General features: G+C 43.2%; 1 protein-coding gene across 4 annotated transcripts in view; it reads left to right on the forward strand.

The window, feature by feature from the left end:
- Window positions 1-484: 484 nt before the first annotated feature.
- cdh7a (cadherin 7a) overlaps window positions 485-20,148 on the forward strand; it is a 47,460-nt gene continuing 27,796 nt past the window's right edge. For 3 of the 4 annotated variants that reach the window (XR_003410056.3, XR_003410057.3, XM_027001275.3), the window contains exons 1-3: window positions 489-989; window positions 5,598-6,063; window positions 18,472-18,766. Coding sequence is in view for 2 of the 4 variants with exons in the window: in XM_027001275.3 (XP_026857076.2) it covers window positions 5,833-6,063; window positions 18,472-18,766 (526 nt within the window). In the remaining 2 variants the exon portion in view is untranslated. Of the gene's footprint in view, window positions 990-5,597; window positions 6,064-18,471; window positions 18,767-20,148 lie in introns of all 4 variants that reach the window. The other variant, XM_081723380.1, reaches the window with a different exon arrangement.

The following is a 20,148-nucleotide window of genomic DNA, read 5'->3' on the forward strand; positions in this document are numbered from 1 at the left end:
GAACTTGTCAGTGAGCGGAGCATGTCAGTGAAAATGCAATTACTCTACTAACGACCTCCATTTCTCTCTCTCGCTCTCTCTCTCTCTCTCTCTCTCTCTCTCTCTCTGTCTCACTCTCATACATACATACATACATACATACACACACAATTACAACATCCACGTTGAAATTGGAAAAATAACATTGTGCGTCTGTATAGACGAGAAAATAACAGGCCAAAGCAGGAGTTTTATTTTGTTCAGGCTAAGACAAGTCTCAGGGTCACAAAACAACTCAAATTCGTTCGCATTACGATGACTGGGTATTACCTAAATAACTATGTTGCTTAGCCTAATTTGAATTTAGCGGAGAGTGTGAGGCATTTGCGCGCTTGGTCTGTTGAAGCCAATGCTGGATAGGGTGACTGACATCAGCACCACCCCTCGTTGCTACGCTACGTTTCCCCCTATGAACGATGGGGGCATAGCCCACCGATACAACGACTTGTCCAATGTGACAGGGCAGACACCTGTACTGTGGGGTGTTGGGAAGAGGGAAGAGCCAGGCTGGCGCAACACTTTGCTGTCGTTTCCGAAGAGTTTGGGTGATTGTGCCACTCCTGGGCGTGCTGCGCCGATGGCCGGGCGGCGAGCTGTCACTCCTCGTCGCGTGGTGCTCTCTCACTGGCCGGGTTTCGCTGCAGCTGCGACTTCTCAATGGGGTTCATTGTAACGGTTTCACGTTGTAGCGGCGAGGAACCTCGGTGAAGCAGCGCTGCGACTGCGATCGCGGTGAGGGAAGCGGAGCGCGGCGCTCGTCAGTGGCAATCGTCCTGTCGTACAAGCGCCGAAGACCACAGAAGTGCGCAGTGGAGGGAGATGCTGTCACATGCTTGCTAGACTTATTCGGGGACGGACTGACCAATATTTTAACAACGAGCCGGAATCCTTTTTCTTTCTGTTAAGACGGGTTGCTTATTTGAATGCGCAGAAGGATCGGGAAGCCGAAGGTAATTTTTTTTTTTTTTACGTTGCTGGCTGGCTAGACTGCGCATTGTTTAAAAATTGTGCTGTTGTTTTTATTACCTTAAGAGTGACGAGTGTGCGCCATAATGATTTAGAAACATCCATATAGCCTACTGGAAATTGTTAGTTTATTTGTAATATCTGTATATGCTGATTTCTTTTGTTTGTTTACTCCATTAAAAAAAAGATTTATAGTTTTTCTTACACTGAATTCATCCCTTAGCCCACTCCAGCAAAACTATGTTGAAACCTCTTTTTTTTTTTTTTTTTTTAAACACAGGCTACGCTGGTGATTTCTTAATTAGCATCCAATGGATCAAGGGGGCTAATCTCTGCGATATATTTTATACATCGCATGTGTATGAACATTAATTAATGGGCTGTTTTGATTCGTGTATAACTAAGTAATTATAACACAAGCGTTTGCCGGACTCAGTCTTGGCTAACGATCATTACGCTTCAAAAATAATTTGGTTAAAGGAACTCTGATGTGGAGGAACGGAATATCAGAAGGCATCTATCTATTTGAAAAGTTATGACCATATTGTTGTCTCCGGAATGTTATGGAGTCCTTTACGCACGAAGACTTCTGTGTGTAGAGGTCAGTGGAACCTGGGAGCCAGAAGGACACGTTTGTGATTTAAATAACATCCGGCGTGTTTCACCCGTTTAGACATTTTTAGTATCGGCTGTCGTAAACAAAAATGGCTTAAAACAAACACTTTTCGAAGAGAATATATAAAAAGCAAGCGTTGCGAAAACGAATAATAGCTTTCTTAAAAAAGATTTGTATGAAAACATGCGAATAACTTTTGTGCAGGCCTACTGATGCCTTGAAATCTAAATGTATAGAGACTGTCAGGGCGCTTTTGCGATACCACAGACGGTGCGGCTTGTAGTCGAACTTTCTCAGGCTTGCGCCAGTATTAGTCGCTAGGTGGCGCGTTGAATGAACGGTGGAGACAAGTTTAGACTTAATCTACAACAGTGAGTTAATATCGACTCCGCTGATAGTTCGATTGATATTTGTAAATGCGAAAGTGATGCCTGTATACTGAATGTACATTTCCAAGGTTTAATTTTTAGGGAAAAAGTTAAGGGAAACGTTACTTTTACACTGAACTGTGCATTTATAAGTATGCAAGCATTTAGATTGTGCGCGTGACGGGCTGGGATGGCGTTCATGTGAGGGCATCTCTCCAGTGCCCGTGCACAATCTGTGTCAAATTTGTTTCTTGTGAGTTAACTTAAGAGTAAATACATTTTAAAAAGTCAGAAGGGTATTGCTATAGTTGGCCTTCAGGAATGTACACTTTTGTGATGAAGTAGTGTAGTGATGAAGGCTCCCTGTTAGCTCCAGTAGAGTGGTGTATCTCTGAGCAGCCACAAAGTACCATGGTAAGCCTTTTCAGCTCCTTCAGTGTGTGGTGCTGTTCTCCTGTGAGCAAAACTGCGAGGTGGCCATAATAACAAGGCCATATGCCGCCAGTCCTTGCCATGCTGTGTTTGATGTCCAGATGCCAGGAGTTATGTACTGCTGCATGTTTGAGCAAGTGTGTGTGTGTGTGTGTGTGTTTGTGAGGGGTTATGCGAGGCTCACTGAGAGGACAGCTCAGCTGGTGAGTGCTTTGGGCAGGCAGGGGTGGTGTGGGGCAGGGGTGTTTGGAAGAGTCGTGGAAGTTCAGACTGCTCTTGTCAGAAGGCTGGGGAGGCTAATAGAGGAGTCATGGAAGTCCAGACTCCTCTCGTCAGATGTCAGGGGAGGCTGATGAAACTCCATCACCTGGTCCCAGACCATTTGGACTGTCTGCGAGCAACACGGCGGCTGAGCCCAGCAGTGAGACGATCAGGGCCATGCACTCACCAAAATCAGGTGATGACAAAGAGGAGGAGAAGGAAAGAAGAAGGTGGGAGGGTGAGGAGAGATAAATATAGCACAAAAAGACTGCGTGGGATCAGGCGCCACCATTATCACGTTTGGGGCCTCTTTGTGTGTGCATTAGATTCCAGACCTCTAAATGCAGTAAGACCAGACAGCTTAAAAGAGAGCCATTGATGGATCACAATTAACCAATGAGTTCTCCATGCAAGACACACCAATACAAGTTTTGCTCAAGGACTGAATTCTTACTGCCTTGGCTTAAGCTCTCATCATATCTAATGTACTGAGGTGCGTCAATGCACCTAATTAATCCTACACTTCTCATTCTTATTTAAGTGCCCATTACTGTGAAACAGGATTTGTTCAGTTCTAATACATTCTAATGTCACCTGAACTTTTTCTGTCGGCAACCTGCCTAGCCCTTTATTCCTGCCGTGTGATATGCTTCTGCTGTAGGGAAATTGCATCTTTTTTTCTGAACACTCATTCTTTGCATCCCATCTAATTCCACATGCACAGGACCCAGATGTCCCCCACAGTGAAAGTGCTGTAAGATAACTGGAGGTGATAGAGAGGAGAGAGTATTATTTTGGCACAATTGCATCCCCCCCTTGTAAGTGTCTGCTGCTCTTTGGCATTTGTTGAATTTACCTAGTGAAACGTGTAGTGATCTAATCACTAAGCTAAGCACTTGTAATTCCCCAGTAAAGGGAAGCTTATTGTGGAGATTAGAGGGTTTAGATGAGGCATTTTCCCCTCTGAGGCTGGCCTACTCTCCAGGTCGCTGGGATGCAAAGGCTCAAGACTGTCTGTTCCCTTCCAGCAGGGCTTCTATTCACAGTCTGGGAGGGAAGGAGAGAGATAGAGAGAGAGAGATTGGGAGTGGAGAAGTCCCTGAAGGATACTTACTTACTCTGCTACAGTTGCTATACTGTTCACTAGAGAGGGAGAAAGAAAGGGAGTGCGTTAGAGAGAGAGATAGATAGAGAGTGAGGAGTAAAGGGGAAAAGGAGAAAGAAAAAGGAAAAATGTTTGAAGGAAAGAGAGAGAGCATAAGGGGATAGAGATACTGACTTTCTGAAGGATGCTTTTTTTGCTTTGGGAAGGGCGCCTGATGCTCCCCTCCAGAAGACCTTCTTATCTCCACATTCTGCCCACCTTCTGTAACATATCTGAAATCTTCCATCTTACATCACCAGAGAGCACAGGAGCCATGTATTGATGGATGGATTTGTGTACTGATCAGCCCCCCAGAGAACATGCATGGTATAAAAAACCTGCACTCGGTTTAAGTTTAACCTGGCTTGGCGTTCGTGGGGTTTGTGGCATTCATATTGTTCATTGTGTTTATGGGGTTCCAGGGCTTTGTGTGGTTTGTGACATTCATGGTGTTTGTGGGGTGTGTGGGGTTCATTGGGTTCACGAAACCTCCTTGGACTGCACTGATTTTGCGTTCAGGACCTGGCACCTCATTGCCAGGTCAGAAGCTTTGAGGCACTAAGTGTTTCTGTCACTTTATATGAACTGCTGTGAGGAGGATTTCTCTACAGACTGTCTGTGGGTCCTGCCCAAATTCTGTTTAAACAGAATTCTTGTCCTCCCCAAAGAATGTTAGTTCTTGATTTTAAAGGGGCTGTTTGAAACATGTATAAGCCTCACTCACGCGGAGTTTAGAAGGTGGAGCTCTGAGAAATTAAGAGGAGGAGCTCCAAGATATTAGGAGGCGGAGCCACGTGAGTTTAGTCGTTGGATCCTAGAGATTGAGGTTGAGCTTGACTGTCTGGTGCTCTGTCATGTCAGTCTGGGGTTATGCCCTTTTGAACCATGGTTTTTCTGCATTACTGATGGAGCACGCTGGGTTCCCAGCCAACGTGGACTTGCTCTGCCATTTCTCTTCTACACCCATTAGTATGAAAGTGGAGGCAAGCCAGCGTCTGGCAGAGACGTCTGGTTGCTTTTTTCTAGACTGCTCTCTGCTCTTATCAGATGCTGCTGAAACAGACAGCCACAGAAGGCTTCACACAATATCACACAATCTACTATTAGGCATTTTCATTAAGCCTTTATTTTTACAGTGGGGACTTGGAGTGGCAGACATTTCAATGCTCTCAGCAATGATCTCTTTCTTTTTTCTCCACCCCCCCCACTCTCTCTCTAGAGTTTGGTTTCTTTTCCTCTTCCCCCCTCTCATCCATCTCTCTGCTCCCTGCCCTTAAGATGAATGTGTTCCACTTTTCGTGGCTCTGTCATTTGCTGTCTGGAGCAGAGAGCTATGGGTCTGTTTGGTCACCTGTAGGAGACCCACTCACTTCCATTGAAATATCAAAAGATGTCACTTAACCTCAGGGTCAATCGCATAATATTATTAGCATTGCATCTTAGTAAATAGTTGAAAGAATGAGGTGAACGCAAAGTCAGATGTCATTTTTGCCCTTCTCCAAGAGTGCATGTTATTGGATGAAAATTGGGGCTTGCATGTACTGAGTTCCATACAGGCATTCTCAAATCTCTTTGTTCTCTCCCTCTTTCTCTCTTCTCTTCCCTCTCTCTCTTCTGTTCTTTTTCTTTCTCCTTCTTTTTCTCTCCCCTGATTCTTTTGCTTTTTCCCTTTTATCCTTTTTCTGTCTCTCCCTCTCTCTTGATTTCTGTCTCTTTCTGCTTCTTTTTCTCTTTGTTTTGCATTGTCTTTCTCTCTCACTCCCTCTTTCAGGTTTGATGCCCCTGATTTGGCTGCGATCATCATCTGCTCATCTCATGCTCTGGCTCATCAATCACTTTCCCTCCAGCTGTCCTGCTCCGGTCTGTGCTGTTGGAAGCTCTGTCCCCTACCCGCTGCACCGCTCTCACTGAGAACCTCCAGATCCACACTTCTAGATCCTCCTGGTCACCAGAAAGCTCTCCTGCCTTCCCTCCATCCTCTCCTACTTTCTCCTCTGGCCCACAACATGAACGGGAGGCGTGGCCTGTGGACAGCACTTGCCCTCTTCCTGCTGGTCCAATGGGAGGCAGGCTCCTGGGGAATGACCCTCAACTCCATTCCGCTGCATCCAGCATCGCGCCGAGCCCATGGGGCGGACCCAGGAGCACCTCCGCCCAGGCACAAGAGGAACTGGGTGTGGAACCAATTCTTCGTTCTGGAGGAGTACACCGGCGACGACCCACTCTACGTTGGCAAGGTGAGGTGGCCGCATCCAAAAATTCCACAGAAGCTCCATGGTGATTGGAGGATTGTAGTGGGATGGTAGCCATAGGAACTGCACCACTAGAATAGACATTCCCATTCAGTGGGAGTTCTAGCTTGTATGGCACCCTGGGCAAACCCCCCTTTCTGCCATTCTGCACTAATTGTAATTTTTAATAAGATATTTGGAAAGACAGAAATATTTATAAAATTACTCAAATCTATCAAAATATCAAAAAGAAGTAATAAAGACAAAAAGAAACACATTATTGTATATGAATTCAAATAATAAGAGAAACAAATTATTATACTATTACCCTGCTCCTAACAAAAACACACATATAAATCAAAATTATAGTAGGAAGACCTGAGGTCAACCAACCCACGCCCAGTGTTATAAAACCTGAGATAACAGAACACCGATGGGGAGGGGATACAGCAAGTGGGCAAGGAGGGAAAAGGTCCAGGTACATACAGATGTAACAGTGTTCCGAGTTGTCCACCTTCGGAAGTATGAGCGGAAGTATGCTCACTGCAGTACAATGAGGGGTTGCAACCATAAAATCCCAAGGATTTTGTGGGAAGACTGGAAGTGTCAGCAGGAACATTTACAATGTGTTAAGCTATGTGTTCCACCTCATCACCTTTTTTAACACGAATACCTTTTTTCACCACTTCCAAACCTTGCCATTGGCTAGCTCTCCTGCTGTGTGAGCACGCAAAATGTGACCTGACTACGACTGTGGTTACCACAGAAAATTAGGGGTTTTAGTAAAGGATCATACACTCAATTAAGTATTATTTAACAACATTCCGTTCATTAATATCACTTATTTTCTGGATTTAATCAAACAAATAAACAAAAATACCACAGAGGTGCTGGACCTACATAAATAATTTCGGGAATCCAGGCGCTCCAAATTTGAGAGGTACCGTATCTTGTTCTGGCAGGATCCAGCACAAATGAAGCACTTCTCCTGTCCCCTCCTCATATAGTACTTCCCAGTGGGAGACATTCAGGCAGCCTGCCTGTCTCACAAACTAGAGTTGGGGTGTGACGCTGTAAGAGAAGAGGCAGACTGCACATTTCAGTGTTTTAATACAGTTCCAGCAATGAATGCACCATACTCAATGGGATAATCCACAATCAAAGTCAAGGGCAACGGTGAACATAGGTAGGGTTATGATGCAAACAGATGCACATGGAGGCACTGACAGAAAACAAAAAACACGGTGCACCCAGTGACCCACATGGTGACATGATTAATGTCATTGGCATGATTTGCAAATGTCACCGTTCCAATTTGTGTTTGTGTGTGTGTGTGTGTGTGTGTATGGACACCCTGTGGCGACCCCAGTAAGATGCCGCCCTGGCAATAGTCCATGTCGTCCATACCAAAATCCACCACTAGGGTCATCGTTAGGGGTGGCATTGAACATTTTGATGCTGGCGCCGATTAATTTTTGTCCATGTCAGGTTTAATAAAAAGTAACTTGGATAAAAATGGCTTATTATTGTTAGTGAATGTGAACACATGAACCATTATGTAAGCTAAGATGCAGTCTGATTGCAGCCTTAGCTATCAAGCTAAATGTATAATGTTAGTGCTCTTCACTGGGAAGCAAACCTAGTCCTTGATGATCTTACAAAAGTATATGACTCCTTCTCTCTTGGGTAACATTTTTCTTTTTAAGACAGTGTGGCGCTTAATTACTGCAGATAAAATCATAATACTCGACTAACGTTCCGCTCAACTCTGGTCGTTCTAGAGGAAAAACACTTCCTGGCTAGGTTCGAAACCTGAATAAACAAATGCCCTAGCGACACCCTACTGTTCCCATTTATGTCCATAACAGGTGAAATTTACATTTTTTATTCAACACCAGGTCATCGGGTATTGGCTGCAGTAACAGAGGTCCCACTCCTTCTGTTCGAATTCTTCTACATGACAAAAGTGGAAGTTCTGTTATTTTTCATGTCTATCACGTTTTCTCATCCCATCCATCATTGTCTCTCTGAGGATGGCAGCTGTCACATTCCTAATTGTGCAAAAAAAAAAAAAATTCAAAGAACCCAAGTCTAGGTTATCTTTTCTGAGGTCTACATTTGATGTTAAGATCCCTTGCCTTCAACCACCACCCTGGGCCCTCCCCTCATCACAGCCTTGCCAGGAAGCCTCACGTGGGCACATCTGTCGTGCCGGGCACGTGTCCGCAGTTTGCCCATAGGGTTTAGCCAGAGGAGCGTTAGGGCCAGGAGCCTGGGGGCTGCTGGCACCTACCACCCTCACGTGTTTGCTCCTCCAGGGTTTACATCACTTTCCCCAGCCTATCAGCTGTGCCCTGTCAGTTTTACCTCTGAACTCATTACTTTTTAAACTATAGTTGTTGTTTTTTTAATATATGTTTTTATCCCAAATTTTCACCCAACTTTAGTTGTGCCAGTTTACACCCACCAGCTGGCATGCTTCCTTGAAGACACGTGAAGCCAGTCACATCTTATCAAGCTGCGGCCCAGCCTGCAATGTAGGGCAGCTGAACACACCCAAGAGGAAAGTGTTAACTACCCTCATCCACAAGCACAAGCACGTCCACGCCCACTATTGGCTAGTGTTTCTGTGATTGACAGGGGACAGAGCAATGTCATCCCTCCCACCAAATGAGCAGCACAAATTTTGCTCTCTGACTGCTGGCCACGGATGGTTCTGGCATTGTTGGTGCGTGTTGGGGCGTCACTTGTTTAAACGAATTTCTGTTGACATGTCCTAAGCAGGACCTCCAAAACCAGTCCATCGATTGATTAATCAATCGATCGATAGGTAATTATTTTAGAAAGTGAATGTAAAAAGTTGCTGCTCTGAAGTTCAATTTACTTTCCAACTTCATACTGAGATTTATTACTTCTCCTGTTTTGTCTCGAGATTTCATGAGTCTTTGTCATGGCAATCTTTGTGATGCAGGTGTGCATCATGCATTAGGAGACCCACATTCCATCTGCCAGCTGATTTAGTAGTGCCGCACATTACTTGGGCTCCTGCTATTGCTAAGGCTCCTTCTAATATTTGCTCTTTGAGGCTTTCTGTTGGTTAGTGGAGCTTGGCTAAATGTAAGTTGGTGTGCACATTCCCCTCAAAGCCTTGCTTTGGCTTTTAACTGTGTCTCGCTGGCTCTCCACTAATGGCTGGATGTGGGGATGAACATGTCTGTTTAATGAATATCTGATACATTGTGTGATCTGGGCTCTTTGATATCAGGATTTCACAGTCCTGCTCCCAGATTAAAGATGTATGGATTAGTAACATGGGGAGTGCAAGAAGTCCTGCCTGGCAGTGAAATCGAGTTAGATTGTGTTGTGTTTGTATTACATTAGACACAGATTTTGGTGCTTATGTGGTTTTGTGTGTTCTGAGATACAGTGGCGATATTATTGCTGAAGTCAGAGCCTGAATTCACACCTCTAGAGAGGAGCTGAGCCCTCAGGTGGCCACCTGTCATTCACATCCCAACGGCGCCAAGCAAAGCCTCAAACAGCCATGGTGATCTTCATTAGGACCCGGGCCGTCCGCCACTCAGCCTGAATGGGAAGATCCAGGCAAAACAGATGTGACTAAACATGAGTTGAGCCTGGGCTCCGAGTGATAATTCAGCAGTCACATGCACATGCCATACTGTCTTATCCATGCACACATGAAAACACACTGCCTTTTTTCGTTTCCCCCGTCTCAGACACACTCTTGTTGCTGACTTGTTCTCTGTCTCTCTCTTTCTCTCTCCCTTACACAACTGGACACAGTGTCTCCTCCAAATATGATTATATTCTCACTCTCTCTCATACACACACCCAAACACACACTCACACACTCTTTCTCATTCACATGCTCTTGCCCTGTCTGTCTCTCTGGGATCCTGTCTCATGTTTTCTAACATCCATGCCGGTCTTAAGTAGGTGAATTTATTCACAACAGTGGTCATTGGTGTGCTTTAACCTTTCCTGGGGCTTCTTTTCATGTCTTTCATGTATTCCTCCTCCATGCTCTAGACGAACTAAAAAGATAGCTTTGGCCCACTTGGACCAGCTACAAGAAAAGGCGGAGGTTCACTTGCCTGTCTCTGCCCCTGTTTAATTATAGAACAAGGCAGAATGAAATATGGAGAACATTCATATTTCATGGAGATCATTCAGGAAATCTATCTTATATGAGTCCGATACATTACAACCCGACATGACAGGTCCCTTATGGAAAACTTTACTATTGAGGGATTGTACGTACATCCTTTTTGCCATGGGGTCTATTCTGTCCACAAAGAAAAATCAGAGAGGGCCACGTGAGGACCATGTGATGTTTACATTAAGATCATTACTGTAGAAGACTGTGGAGATTGCTAACTGGCTTGAGCATGTCCTGCAGGTGTTGTTGGCCTCGAAGGCAGGAGACGGCAGACATAGCTACAAACGAGTTGACATGCAGAACTCAGATCAGACAGGCTGCTGACTGAACGGAATTTTCAACGCTCCCGGAGGCGAGCACCAAAACCATTAGGAACGTTTTGTCATTGCTCATCTCTTTGGCAGCACATCATACCAGTCAGAGCTGGGAGGGTCTCCTTCGGATCAGTTTTTACTGATCCCAGGAATTTGTCACATTGGGCATGGAATGGGAAAAGACACTTGAACACGCTTTGGGATCAGCCTGTAAAGTTCATCGTATGTAAGACATACATACGGTGTGTCTCATGAGATATTTTTTAACACTCATAGGTGTATGCACAAACACAACCCTCCTCCTGGTTCTTTCCACAGTGCTGTTTTTCTTTCTCGGGAAACAAAACAAGATGAAGTTCCACAATTAATAACCTCAAAAAAAAAACTTTCAAAATGAGTCCAAATACAATGCTTGTGTTGCATTAATGAGTTGTCTAGGACTACAGCAGAAAGCGTTCACTTTCTCAGGTGTCATTTTTAACATGCTGATCACTGACAACAAAGGAATAAATGAGTAACCAGAAAGAAAAAAAGCCCAATTCTGTAAATAAATGACGACAGAGTTAAATCAATGCAATAAATGAGTAAATAGCTTTTGATGGCTGATTTTTGAAGAGCCTCCAGGCAGTGCATATATAACGCACTTAATATGTAATTATACCAGAGAGGTTTTAATGAATATTCTTTTGTCATCTTGATATTGTAAAAGCAGTAACTGAGATTATTGCTCATGACCCCTCCGTGGCCTGATGAATATTGATATGATCGGCCCTGCTTGAATAAAGCAGTCAAATAAAGGGGTATCATGGGGGCACCATGAATAATACATATCTTAGTCTCTATGGTGGATTCAGTAATTCCAATAATTATTAGTGATGACCCCAGTGTCTCTGACTAAAGAACACATTCATTACTGTACTCACAGACTCCAGTGAGTTTGCGAGGAGCTGAGCAGGAGTGTAGTTTTCTAAAAGCTCCATAGCGCTGGGTTTTAATGATTGGCAGTCCCGCTTAAAGGCTGGAAATGCAACTTTTGGCTTTTAGAATAACGGCCGTTAATTTGGCATGGAAGTGCTGCTGTAGTAGCGGCACTTGGCACGTTTTTCCCCTGCTCCATGGCAGCCTGCTCGCATCAGCGAGAGTCAGCCCGTCAGCCAAGGCGGCAGGGTGAGATCAGGGGAGACAGTGTGGCGCAGGGCCTGTCACAGGCAGTCGTGGCACAGGGCCCGCCCAGAACCAATCCCTGAGCCAACCGTCGAGGGGTGGCTCAGCCCCTGGAGAGAGAATGCCTCCGAGGCCTGCTTGCATCACATGGCGGAGTGTGTGCAATAGCTGCCGTCAGTGTTGCTGGTGCAGTCTTTTTGTATTTTTATTTTCTTTCCATTGTCAAATTCAGCTCATGCCACACCTCCCAAACAAAGGCCTAAAATGATGAGTAGGCCAGCAGTGACAGCATTACCTGCTGGCAAGGGTTGCCAGATACCCCCAAAACCCTCCACCCCTTGGCCAGGTTGAGCACATGACACACACTCTCCATTCCTTCCTTCTTCTATCACCTCACTGATCTCCCACCCATCCCCCCAGACAAATTCAACTGAGTGAAATGGAGAAGGAAAAGAGGCTTTATCATGTTGGGATCAGCAAGTGCTCCCTGGACCCTCCTGGGAGTGATTTCTAACATGTGTTTGATAATTAGGTGTGTTGCAGAAGGAGCCTTTTCGTCTGCTTCAGTAGAGGGCTGCTGCAGATGAGAGCCATCAGGTTGGCAATCATGACCCGCAATCTCACGCCAGTGGCACGCACACATGCACATGCACGCATACAAGACGTGTGGACTGTACACCTGCGCTCAAACACATGCAGGCATGATCACGTTGTACAAACACAGGTGGATACTGTACTTGCAAACATTCTGTTTCACACACACACACACACACACACACACAGCTATGAAAGATGAACACAAAGGTCTATTCAGATAATTAAGGCTGGGCATATTGGGTGTAGGTGACACCAGCACTGCTCTTTTGAGAGAACCTGGCAGAGTCTTCCTCTCATGGAGGACAATATGAAATGATGCCTCTGGATTTAATGACGAGGAATAAGCAAAGGATTCCCCTACAATACACAAGGAATAAGACTCTTGAGTCCCATGGCCCAGAGCCGCACCACAATACAATACGATTCCATTTGCATTTATATAGCGCCTTTAAGGTGTTGATTCAGGTGAAATATTGCAATGGGGAACGGATTCATCACCTTGAGACCACATTCGAAAGGCAGAGGCAGTGCAGTGCCACACGTGAAAAGCCATCAGGTACGAATGATTGACTTATCTCCCATAGTCAGGCATTTGCATTGTGGCGTGCCCCATCGGAAGCCGATGCTCGGGATGGCTTTCAAAACAGCCGGAAAACTCCAGTAATAAAGCGGCCAGTGGCTCTGGGAAATGGGTGGTGCTCTGCCCACACCTGTCGCTTGAAGTTAAATGTCACAAACAAAAGAGGGCGACGAATGCCAGCCTTGATTTTTATCACCCCTCTACAGCGCCCAAAGAATACCTTACATGCACCTGCAGGGGCGACGGAAACGTGTGCGAGTCAGGAGAATTGCCACAGTGAATGATAGCTGAACAACTTGTAATATCTTAAGTTATTGCTTCAAAACTTGAGTGTAGTTGGAGTGATTTCAGAATTGCGGGCTGCAGTGGGTCAAGCTTTCTGGGACTTGATTATGTCTCTCACACTAAATGATAGTGGGAATCCTTCAATGTCTGTGGGAATTTTTCATTGACAGTCCTTTTCAATGTTGCTTGGTCTGTGCCTGTAGTTGGCATTTTACCTGGATGGGAGCATGTGTGCTGTGTGCTGCGCTTGTGCAGATGATGAGGTACAATCTTAGCCTGAATTTGTGTGTACAGGCACTTGTTTTTTTGTGTGCACTGTTGCACAAAAGACACTGTGCATTATTGAATGTCGTCTTTAACATGTCCTAAAAGATGGGCCAAGTCATCTGTTACAGGCTAAATGTAATTGGAAAGAGCATTAAAATTACATTTGCAAAAGCTCTGAAATGCAGGCACATTTGGGCACATTCCATAATGCAAAGGGATGCGGTTTGAAGTTTCAATGACCTTAGGTCACCATACTGAACAGAAGGCACAGGCATGTTTTATATAGGATATTTATAGTGTAAATATAAAAAGCTCAATTTTACTATGTACACTTAACGTAGAGAACACTTAGTGCACATAGTAACTGCAGATGCTATTTACACCAAATGTGCATAGTCAAATCACACTATGTGTGCTAAATGTAGGCAGAATGTTACTATGTACATACGGTGTAAATGACAGCTATTTACACTTAAGGTTGCAATGTTCTTGATGATACTATTTGCAGTTCTTATATTAAGTTCATATAGAAACACCATGTATCATGTTTCATTATACTGATTTGGCCATAACCTTTATTCAGCAATAACATTTTGCTATAAGTGCAAACAGTGTCATGGTGCTTACCAGCATTATTCTCTCTAGCATCTGATTACTATTCTTGTCTGATTAGTACTAAATTTTCTCTGCCACATATGCATGTGTCTGATCTGTCTGATGAATAGTAGGGTACATTTCAATTTTGTAATACATTTTAACCACACTAAAGAATAGCTCTTTCTGTTGCAAATAACCAATTGCAATGCATCAATACTTAGGTCTGAAGGTATAATTAAATGTGTTTTATCGAAGAAAGTAAAACTTAGAGGAAAGAACATTATTCAAGTATGTGAATGACAGCTTTGACCACAAAGGAATCAAACTCTTGCTCTAAAATAGGTAGCCAAGTAAGTAAGAAAAGAAAAAAAAAATGAAATAAGGTAAAGTGTAATATAGTAGAAAAAAATAGAAAGGAAAATAAGAAAAAAAGGATGTCAAATAAATTCAACCATCATAAAATATTCCTGTTCTTGCTGCTGAAATGAGATGATGCTTAATGTATTTCGCTCCTCCACATTCTTTTGCTGAACAGTTGGGACAGTGTCCTTCAAGATGGCCTCTACATTCTAAAATATGACTATGAGATGACATGATATTTAACCATAAATTAATGCCCAAGGACAAATTTAATGATATCTAACTAGCTATCCGACTGGCTTAATTGCCCTAGCACATACAACCAATGGGAGTGATGCATTATTGGACTTTAAACCTCAAGTATTTAAGCTAATTTGAGTTTCTCAGTTATTCATTCATGCATTACAACATACAAATTTAGCTAAGCTAGCCAATGTATCCAGACACACTAATTAACTCAACATGGCTCCATACTCAGAAGTCATGTTAATGTTAACACGCAAATTTACCCACTTTCTAAAGTTGATGAGATATAAACAAACAATCTGAAACTTACCTAGCTAGTGTTTACCAGCTTAAATATTGAACATAACTGAAAATACAATCCTCTTGACTCTCTTTGTGTAACTTAACATTAACTGTTTTTATACTCCACCAAGCAATATGAGCTTACTGCTAGCATTATGATGCTATACTGCTAAAATAGCGACCACAAATGCTAATTAAAATTAGATAAAATATATTGCTTAAGTAATAAATACTACTACTACTACTAATAATAATAATAATAATAATTATTATTATTATTATTATTATTATTATTATTATTATTATTATTATAGAAATAAAAGTCAAACTTGATTAACCGAGTCTTCAGTTTCCTCAGTCTGCTGCTGCTGGAGCTGCTGATTCTGGCGCCAAATTTGAGCGATGGCCGTTATTTGCACGTGATTTACTAGGCAGGGTGCAAATAGCCAAGCTGTGTTAATGCTATTTTTCACTTAGTACAAATATTTACTCCCGATATATTTTACACGTGTTTATATTTTATATAATTTATGTATATATTGACATATTCATTCATATGTAACGTAGGGTTAACTCTTTTTTTTGCTATATAATAGGTTGTTATTGGATTAAATTCGTTTAGAAAGGTAAATGAAGGAGTGTGAGAGTGACTATGTGAAGTTTGGGATTTAAGATTGTAGATGGTTCAGTTTTGCAGGTCATACTGTAAAATATAACAGGTTTATTTAGACATGTTATGTGTGAAGTGTGTGTCACCTGTGGCTGAGGAATATGATGAATAGTTCGGATGTTACTATGCCACAGTCGGCATGGACACTCAGGGAAGTTGCTTTATTTTATCATTATTTACTCTTCGTGTGCTCTAGATATGTAATTCATTTCGCAGCACTCGGTTCTTTAACAAGAGCCATGTTCAAAAGCTTGATCGCGCCGATATAGGTAATTAAGAGAGAAGCCTCCATCTGTAATGCGGCCAGACTGCACAAATTCAGTCACACTTTGGGAATCGCAACCAACGAATTACGCCGAATCAAGGGTAACGCTTAGCCAAACACCGCAGCGAGGCAATCACTCAAAGAAACACGGCCCAACGCACGTTTTGCTGCAAAGTTTGTTTTAGCTCGAAATGCGCTCATTAAACGCGACTGCAAGGAAAGTAATTGATATGTGCTGGCAGGCAAGAAAGCACCACGTTTCTAATCAGCCGACAGAGCTGGAGAGAGAAGAGGAGGACGCCGTGTTAAGGACGCTCCTGTACAATCCAGGAAGGATCGAGACAGATGAACGGTAAATTAGCCGTGTGTAAAACACGCGCCGTGTGTAATCTCATCGCATAATTGGCCTTGCCGTTTTTTTTTTGCCTGAGACAGATGACAGGGTTGTAATGACTGTCTTCATTTGTCTTGCTTTATTGCGGCGTAATGCGCCAGCGGCACGGACCTGGCCGCGCTCCTGCCGAGCGAGGGTTTACAGGGCGGAATCAGCAGCCGCCAGCAGATTCCGTCTCTTTCGGCGATCCTTCACCGGAGCACTCTTTGCATCCGACAGTGCGAGGAAAGCGCCGGGGTCAATAACTCCTTTAATGGACCCTCGCCGAACATCAAGCGCTGGGCTGATGGCTTCGTTTACACGTGTGAACGGCAGCACCGTCGCCGCCTAGCCGTGCCTGCAGTCCCTCCGAAGATTGTTTAGAAATCCTTGGCTGCGGTAATGATTACTGACATTCTAACAACCTCAACAAATACTGGCATCCGTCCGGTTTTATTACGAGCGGCAATGAGGATTCATCTCACTGGAGTCTGGGGCCTCACAATGGCTCAATACAGATTAAGAGTGAAGCAGCTAGCCATTCACCCCACACCAAGGCAGAAATAGGAGTGATGGACAGAGCTCACTCATGGCAAAGACCCATAGTAAAAGAGAGAGAATATTTCAGGTGAAAGCCCCTGGTCTACTGGTCACTCTGCTGCCTCGTTCTCTCTCTCTCTCTCTCTCTCTCTCTCTCTCTCTCTCTCTCTCTCTCTCTCTCATCTTTTCTCTTCATGATGACCCCTCATTCTCTTTTCCTCACTCCCCTTTTCATTACTTTATTCTCCTGCCCAGGCTTCCTGCACTCCATTAAGCTGTGCTTGTGTTTGTGTGTGTCTGTGTGTCTGTATGTGTACCCACCCACATGCATATACGAAGGTAATAATTCTGGTTTGTACTGCCTCGGCTGATCTATATGTAAGTGTGGCCTTTGGAGCAGTAAAGCACAATACACAAATTGTAATAAGCCATGGTAGTCATTTTACAAAATTATACCTACAATAAAGATTTTGCATAAAATAACATGTGAAGTAAAGCACTGAGTTCAGCCAAACACCACTTCTTCATACTGACATTGGTCCCTAGAGAATCACTGAAACTCATGGCCAACAAATATTAACGTTTGAATAATTAGGCTTCACTGTCATGAAGAAACTAAATTTTTGTGAACGGTATTTCCTCCCAGATGCTGTAATATTTTGACATATTATTTTTTTGTGTTTTGGGGATAAAGCGCAGTTTCATCATTAAACTGTTGAGATAAATTGCACTAAGAGTTTTTGTGAAACTCAGTGGACATTATAAAACAGAACTGAACCACAGCAGTGGATAGAAACACAGTCACATGTGGGCCCGACTGTACAGCTGATTGGTGGATGTTTACATGAGCAAAGACAGGCATTGGTGCTTTTTTCACCAGGAGCCAGCTTGGAGGCTGGTTTCCTACTGTGCTATGGGACTTACTCATTTGGTTGGTTAAGATGACACATGTAGCATAGTTGGATGCAGATGAACACATCTCTTCAGAAGACCAAAGCGGTTATATGGTTTAAGCAAAAGGACAGAAAATGACAAGCTTAGTATTTGTGGTTTTGTATTCTCCATGAGAGAGCTCATAAATATTTTTTCAGCTCAAATGCAGGAATAAACAAGTGAGAAAAAAAGAGGTTTGGTTTTAACAGAGGCAAAAAAAAGAGTTGCAGAAGAGACTTGTTAGTCAGAGTCTGTGGACTGTGAGTAAAAATGGTCATGATAGATATTTCAGCAAAACTCAAATGGGATTTGCTACTATAGTGATTTTCATTTAAATACAAAGAGGCCCCTGAGACTAAGAAAAGGGTTTTACTTTGTCAAAATGGACTTGCGGTTCTTCACCATGAATCAATGGTGCTGTTAAAACGTGAAATTTAAGTAATATTTACAACAGACCATAGCTTAGAAAGAATGCTTAGTACGGATGCCAGGAGGCGTAGAGGGTTTATTGCATCTTGAAGACTGACAGTAATGAATATGCAACCTTCGATCTAGGAACATTAAGCCTAAAAATGTCATTGTCACTCAAAGGTAATTTTAATTTACTTCACATGTGATTTACAGTATGAAAGATATTATTTGGGACAAGGTTTGTGGTATTCAAAATGAATAAAATCAGTATTAATAAGTGAGATTCTTTCTCAATCTCTTTCACTTAACTCTCTCTCTCTTTCTCTCTCTTTAAATGTCTCTCTGCACAGCTCCACTCGGACGTAGATAAAGGGGAAGGGAGGATTAAGTATGTGCTCTCGGGCGAGGGCGCTACCACCATTTTCACCATCGACGAGAACACGGGCGACATCCACGCCACAAAGAGGCTGGACCGCGAGGAGCAGGCGTACTACACGCTGAGGGCGCAGGCCCGCGACCGGGCCTCCAACCTCCCTGTTGAGCCCGAGTCAGAGTTCGTCATCAAGGTGCAGGACATCAACGACAATGAGCCCAAGTTCCCCGACGGCCCGTACCAGGCCCAAGTGCCTGAAATGTCTCCAGTTGGTGAGTGACCATACTCTTAATGAACCCGGGTGACTGGGGAGACACTGACGTTTTGCTGTGATATTGGGCATCAGTAATTAGCGACTTTAAAGTATTAGTAAAGTGCTGTCATTTTATTAGGTACACCTGCTCCATAGCTGTACAAAACATGCTGCCATATGCTTCACTTTTTTATACAATAAGTTAATCCACCACAACTACAGTATTAATTTATCTATATAATTTATCTAATATTATACACTGCAGTCCTCTTCCCTTTGTGCTGTATTTATATCATTTACATTACCTTTGCAGCATTGGGTAGATGCGCTTATCCAGAAAAAAACTTATATCATAAACTAAAATATATGCATTTATATGTACATACATAAAATATCCAGAGATTACCTGCAGGTTTTAAAAGAGGTCATTAGTTAAAGACGCCAATGGAAACATAGCACCAAAAAAAGGATTGGTAGCATATTAACATACTTCTAGAGTAGGTGTACCTAATGAGATGTGTCCGCATCCAGAGTGACAGATAAATCCTACTCGTTTCATATACTTGAACATCGCAGTTCACTATCACAAAACATTTGTTTTCTAGTCCCATGGTCTGAGAGGTAGTCAGCATTTATCTCATACCAACAGTAGAGTGCTATATATCGCGCCAAGACATGAAAGGAGAGGAATGTTCCTGTCTTTATCGTCTCCTGTCGAACGGGTTTGACTTTTTCTATGACAAAAAATTTGTGTGCTTCAGAACTAAATGCAGATTTGTCACTGAAAGAAGTGTCTTTGCTAACTGGCAGCTTGGTAATGCCGTAAAAATACACAATTAGTTCAAAACGTATACTTTAAGTTACTCATCTGACCGATCATTAGAGCATCGTGATATAAACCCACCTAAATCAGTCACGAGGCAGGTAATATTTACACTCCACACATGCTGCTAAAAGCTTTTGTTTGCCACTGTTTGACCATGCAGAGCACAGAGCTCTTGACAATCAGTGGGAGAGGGCTGACATGCTGTTTTATAATAGCAATTAACATGTGGGCTGCCAGTGTCTGTCCAGACCTAGGAGCAAAACCATTAGCCTCTGCAAACGCAGGCGACCGCGTTCTCAGCGACCGCCTTACAGATCAATTTAAAATCATTAGTGGCTGAGTGCTGATGAATAGACTTGTTTAATGAGAAAATTATTAATTTAATTTAGTAATTAAGAAACAGGAGATTGTTTGCTACTGCAGACCTTTACGGCCCCTTTTACGCATCTCTCTCTCTCTCTCTCTCTCGCTCTCTCTCGCTCTCTCTCTCTCATACTCTCACCTGACACCCAGTGTGGAATTTCATAATGGACACTTATCATAACACCTCCGGCCTGGTCATTTTTCACGCCTTG

This window comes from Electrophorus electricus, chromosome 11 (assembly GCF_041902795.1).
Source record: "Electrophorus electricus isolate QZ-2024a chromosome 11, ASM4190279v1, whole genome shotgun sequence".
NCBI classification, from domain to species: domain Eukaryota; kingdom Metazoa; phylum Chordata; class Actinopteri; order Gymnotiformes; family Gymnotidae; genus Electrophorus; species Electrophorus electricus.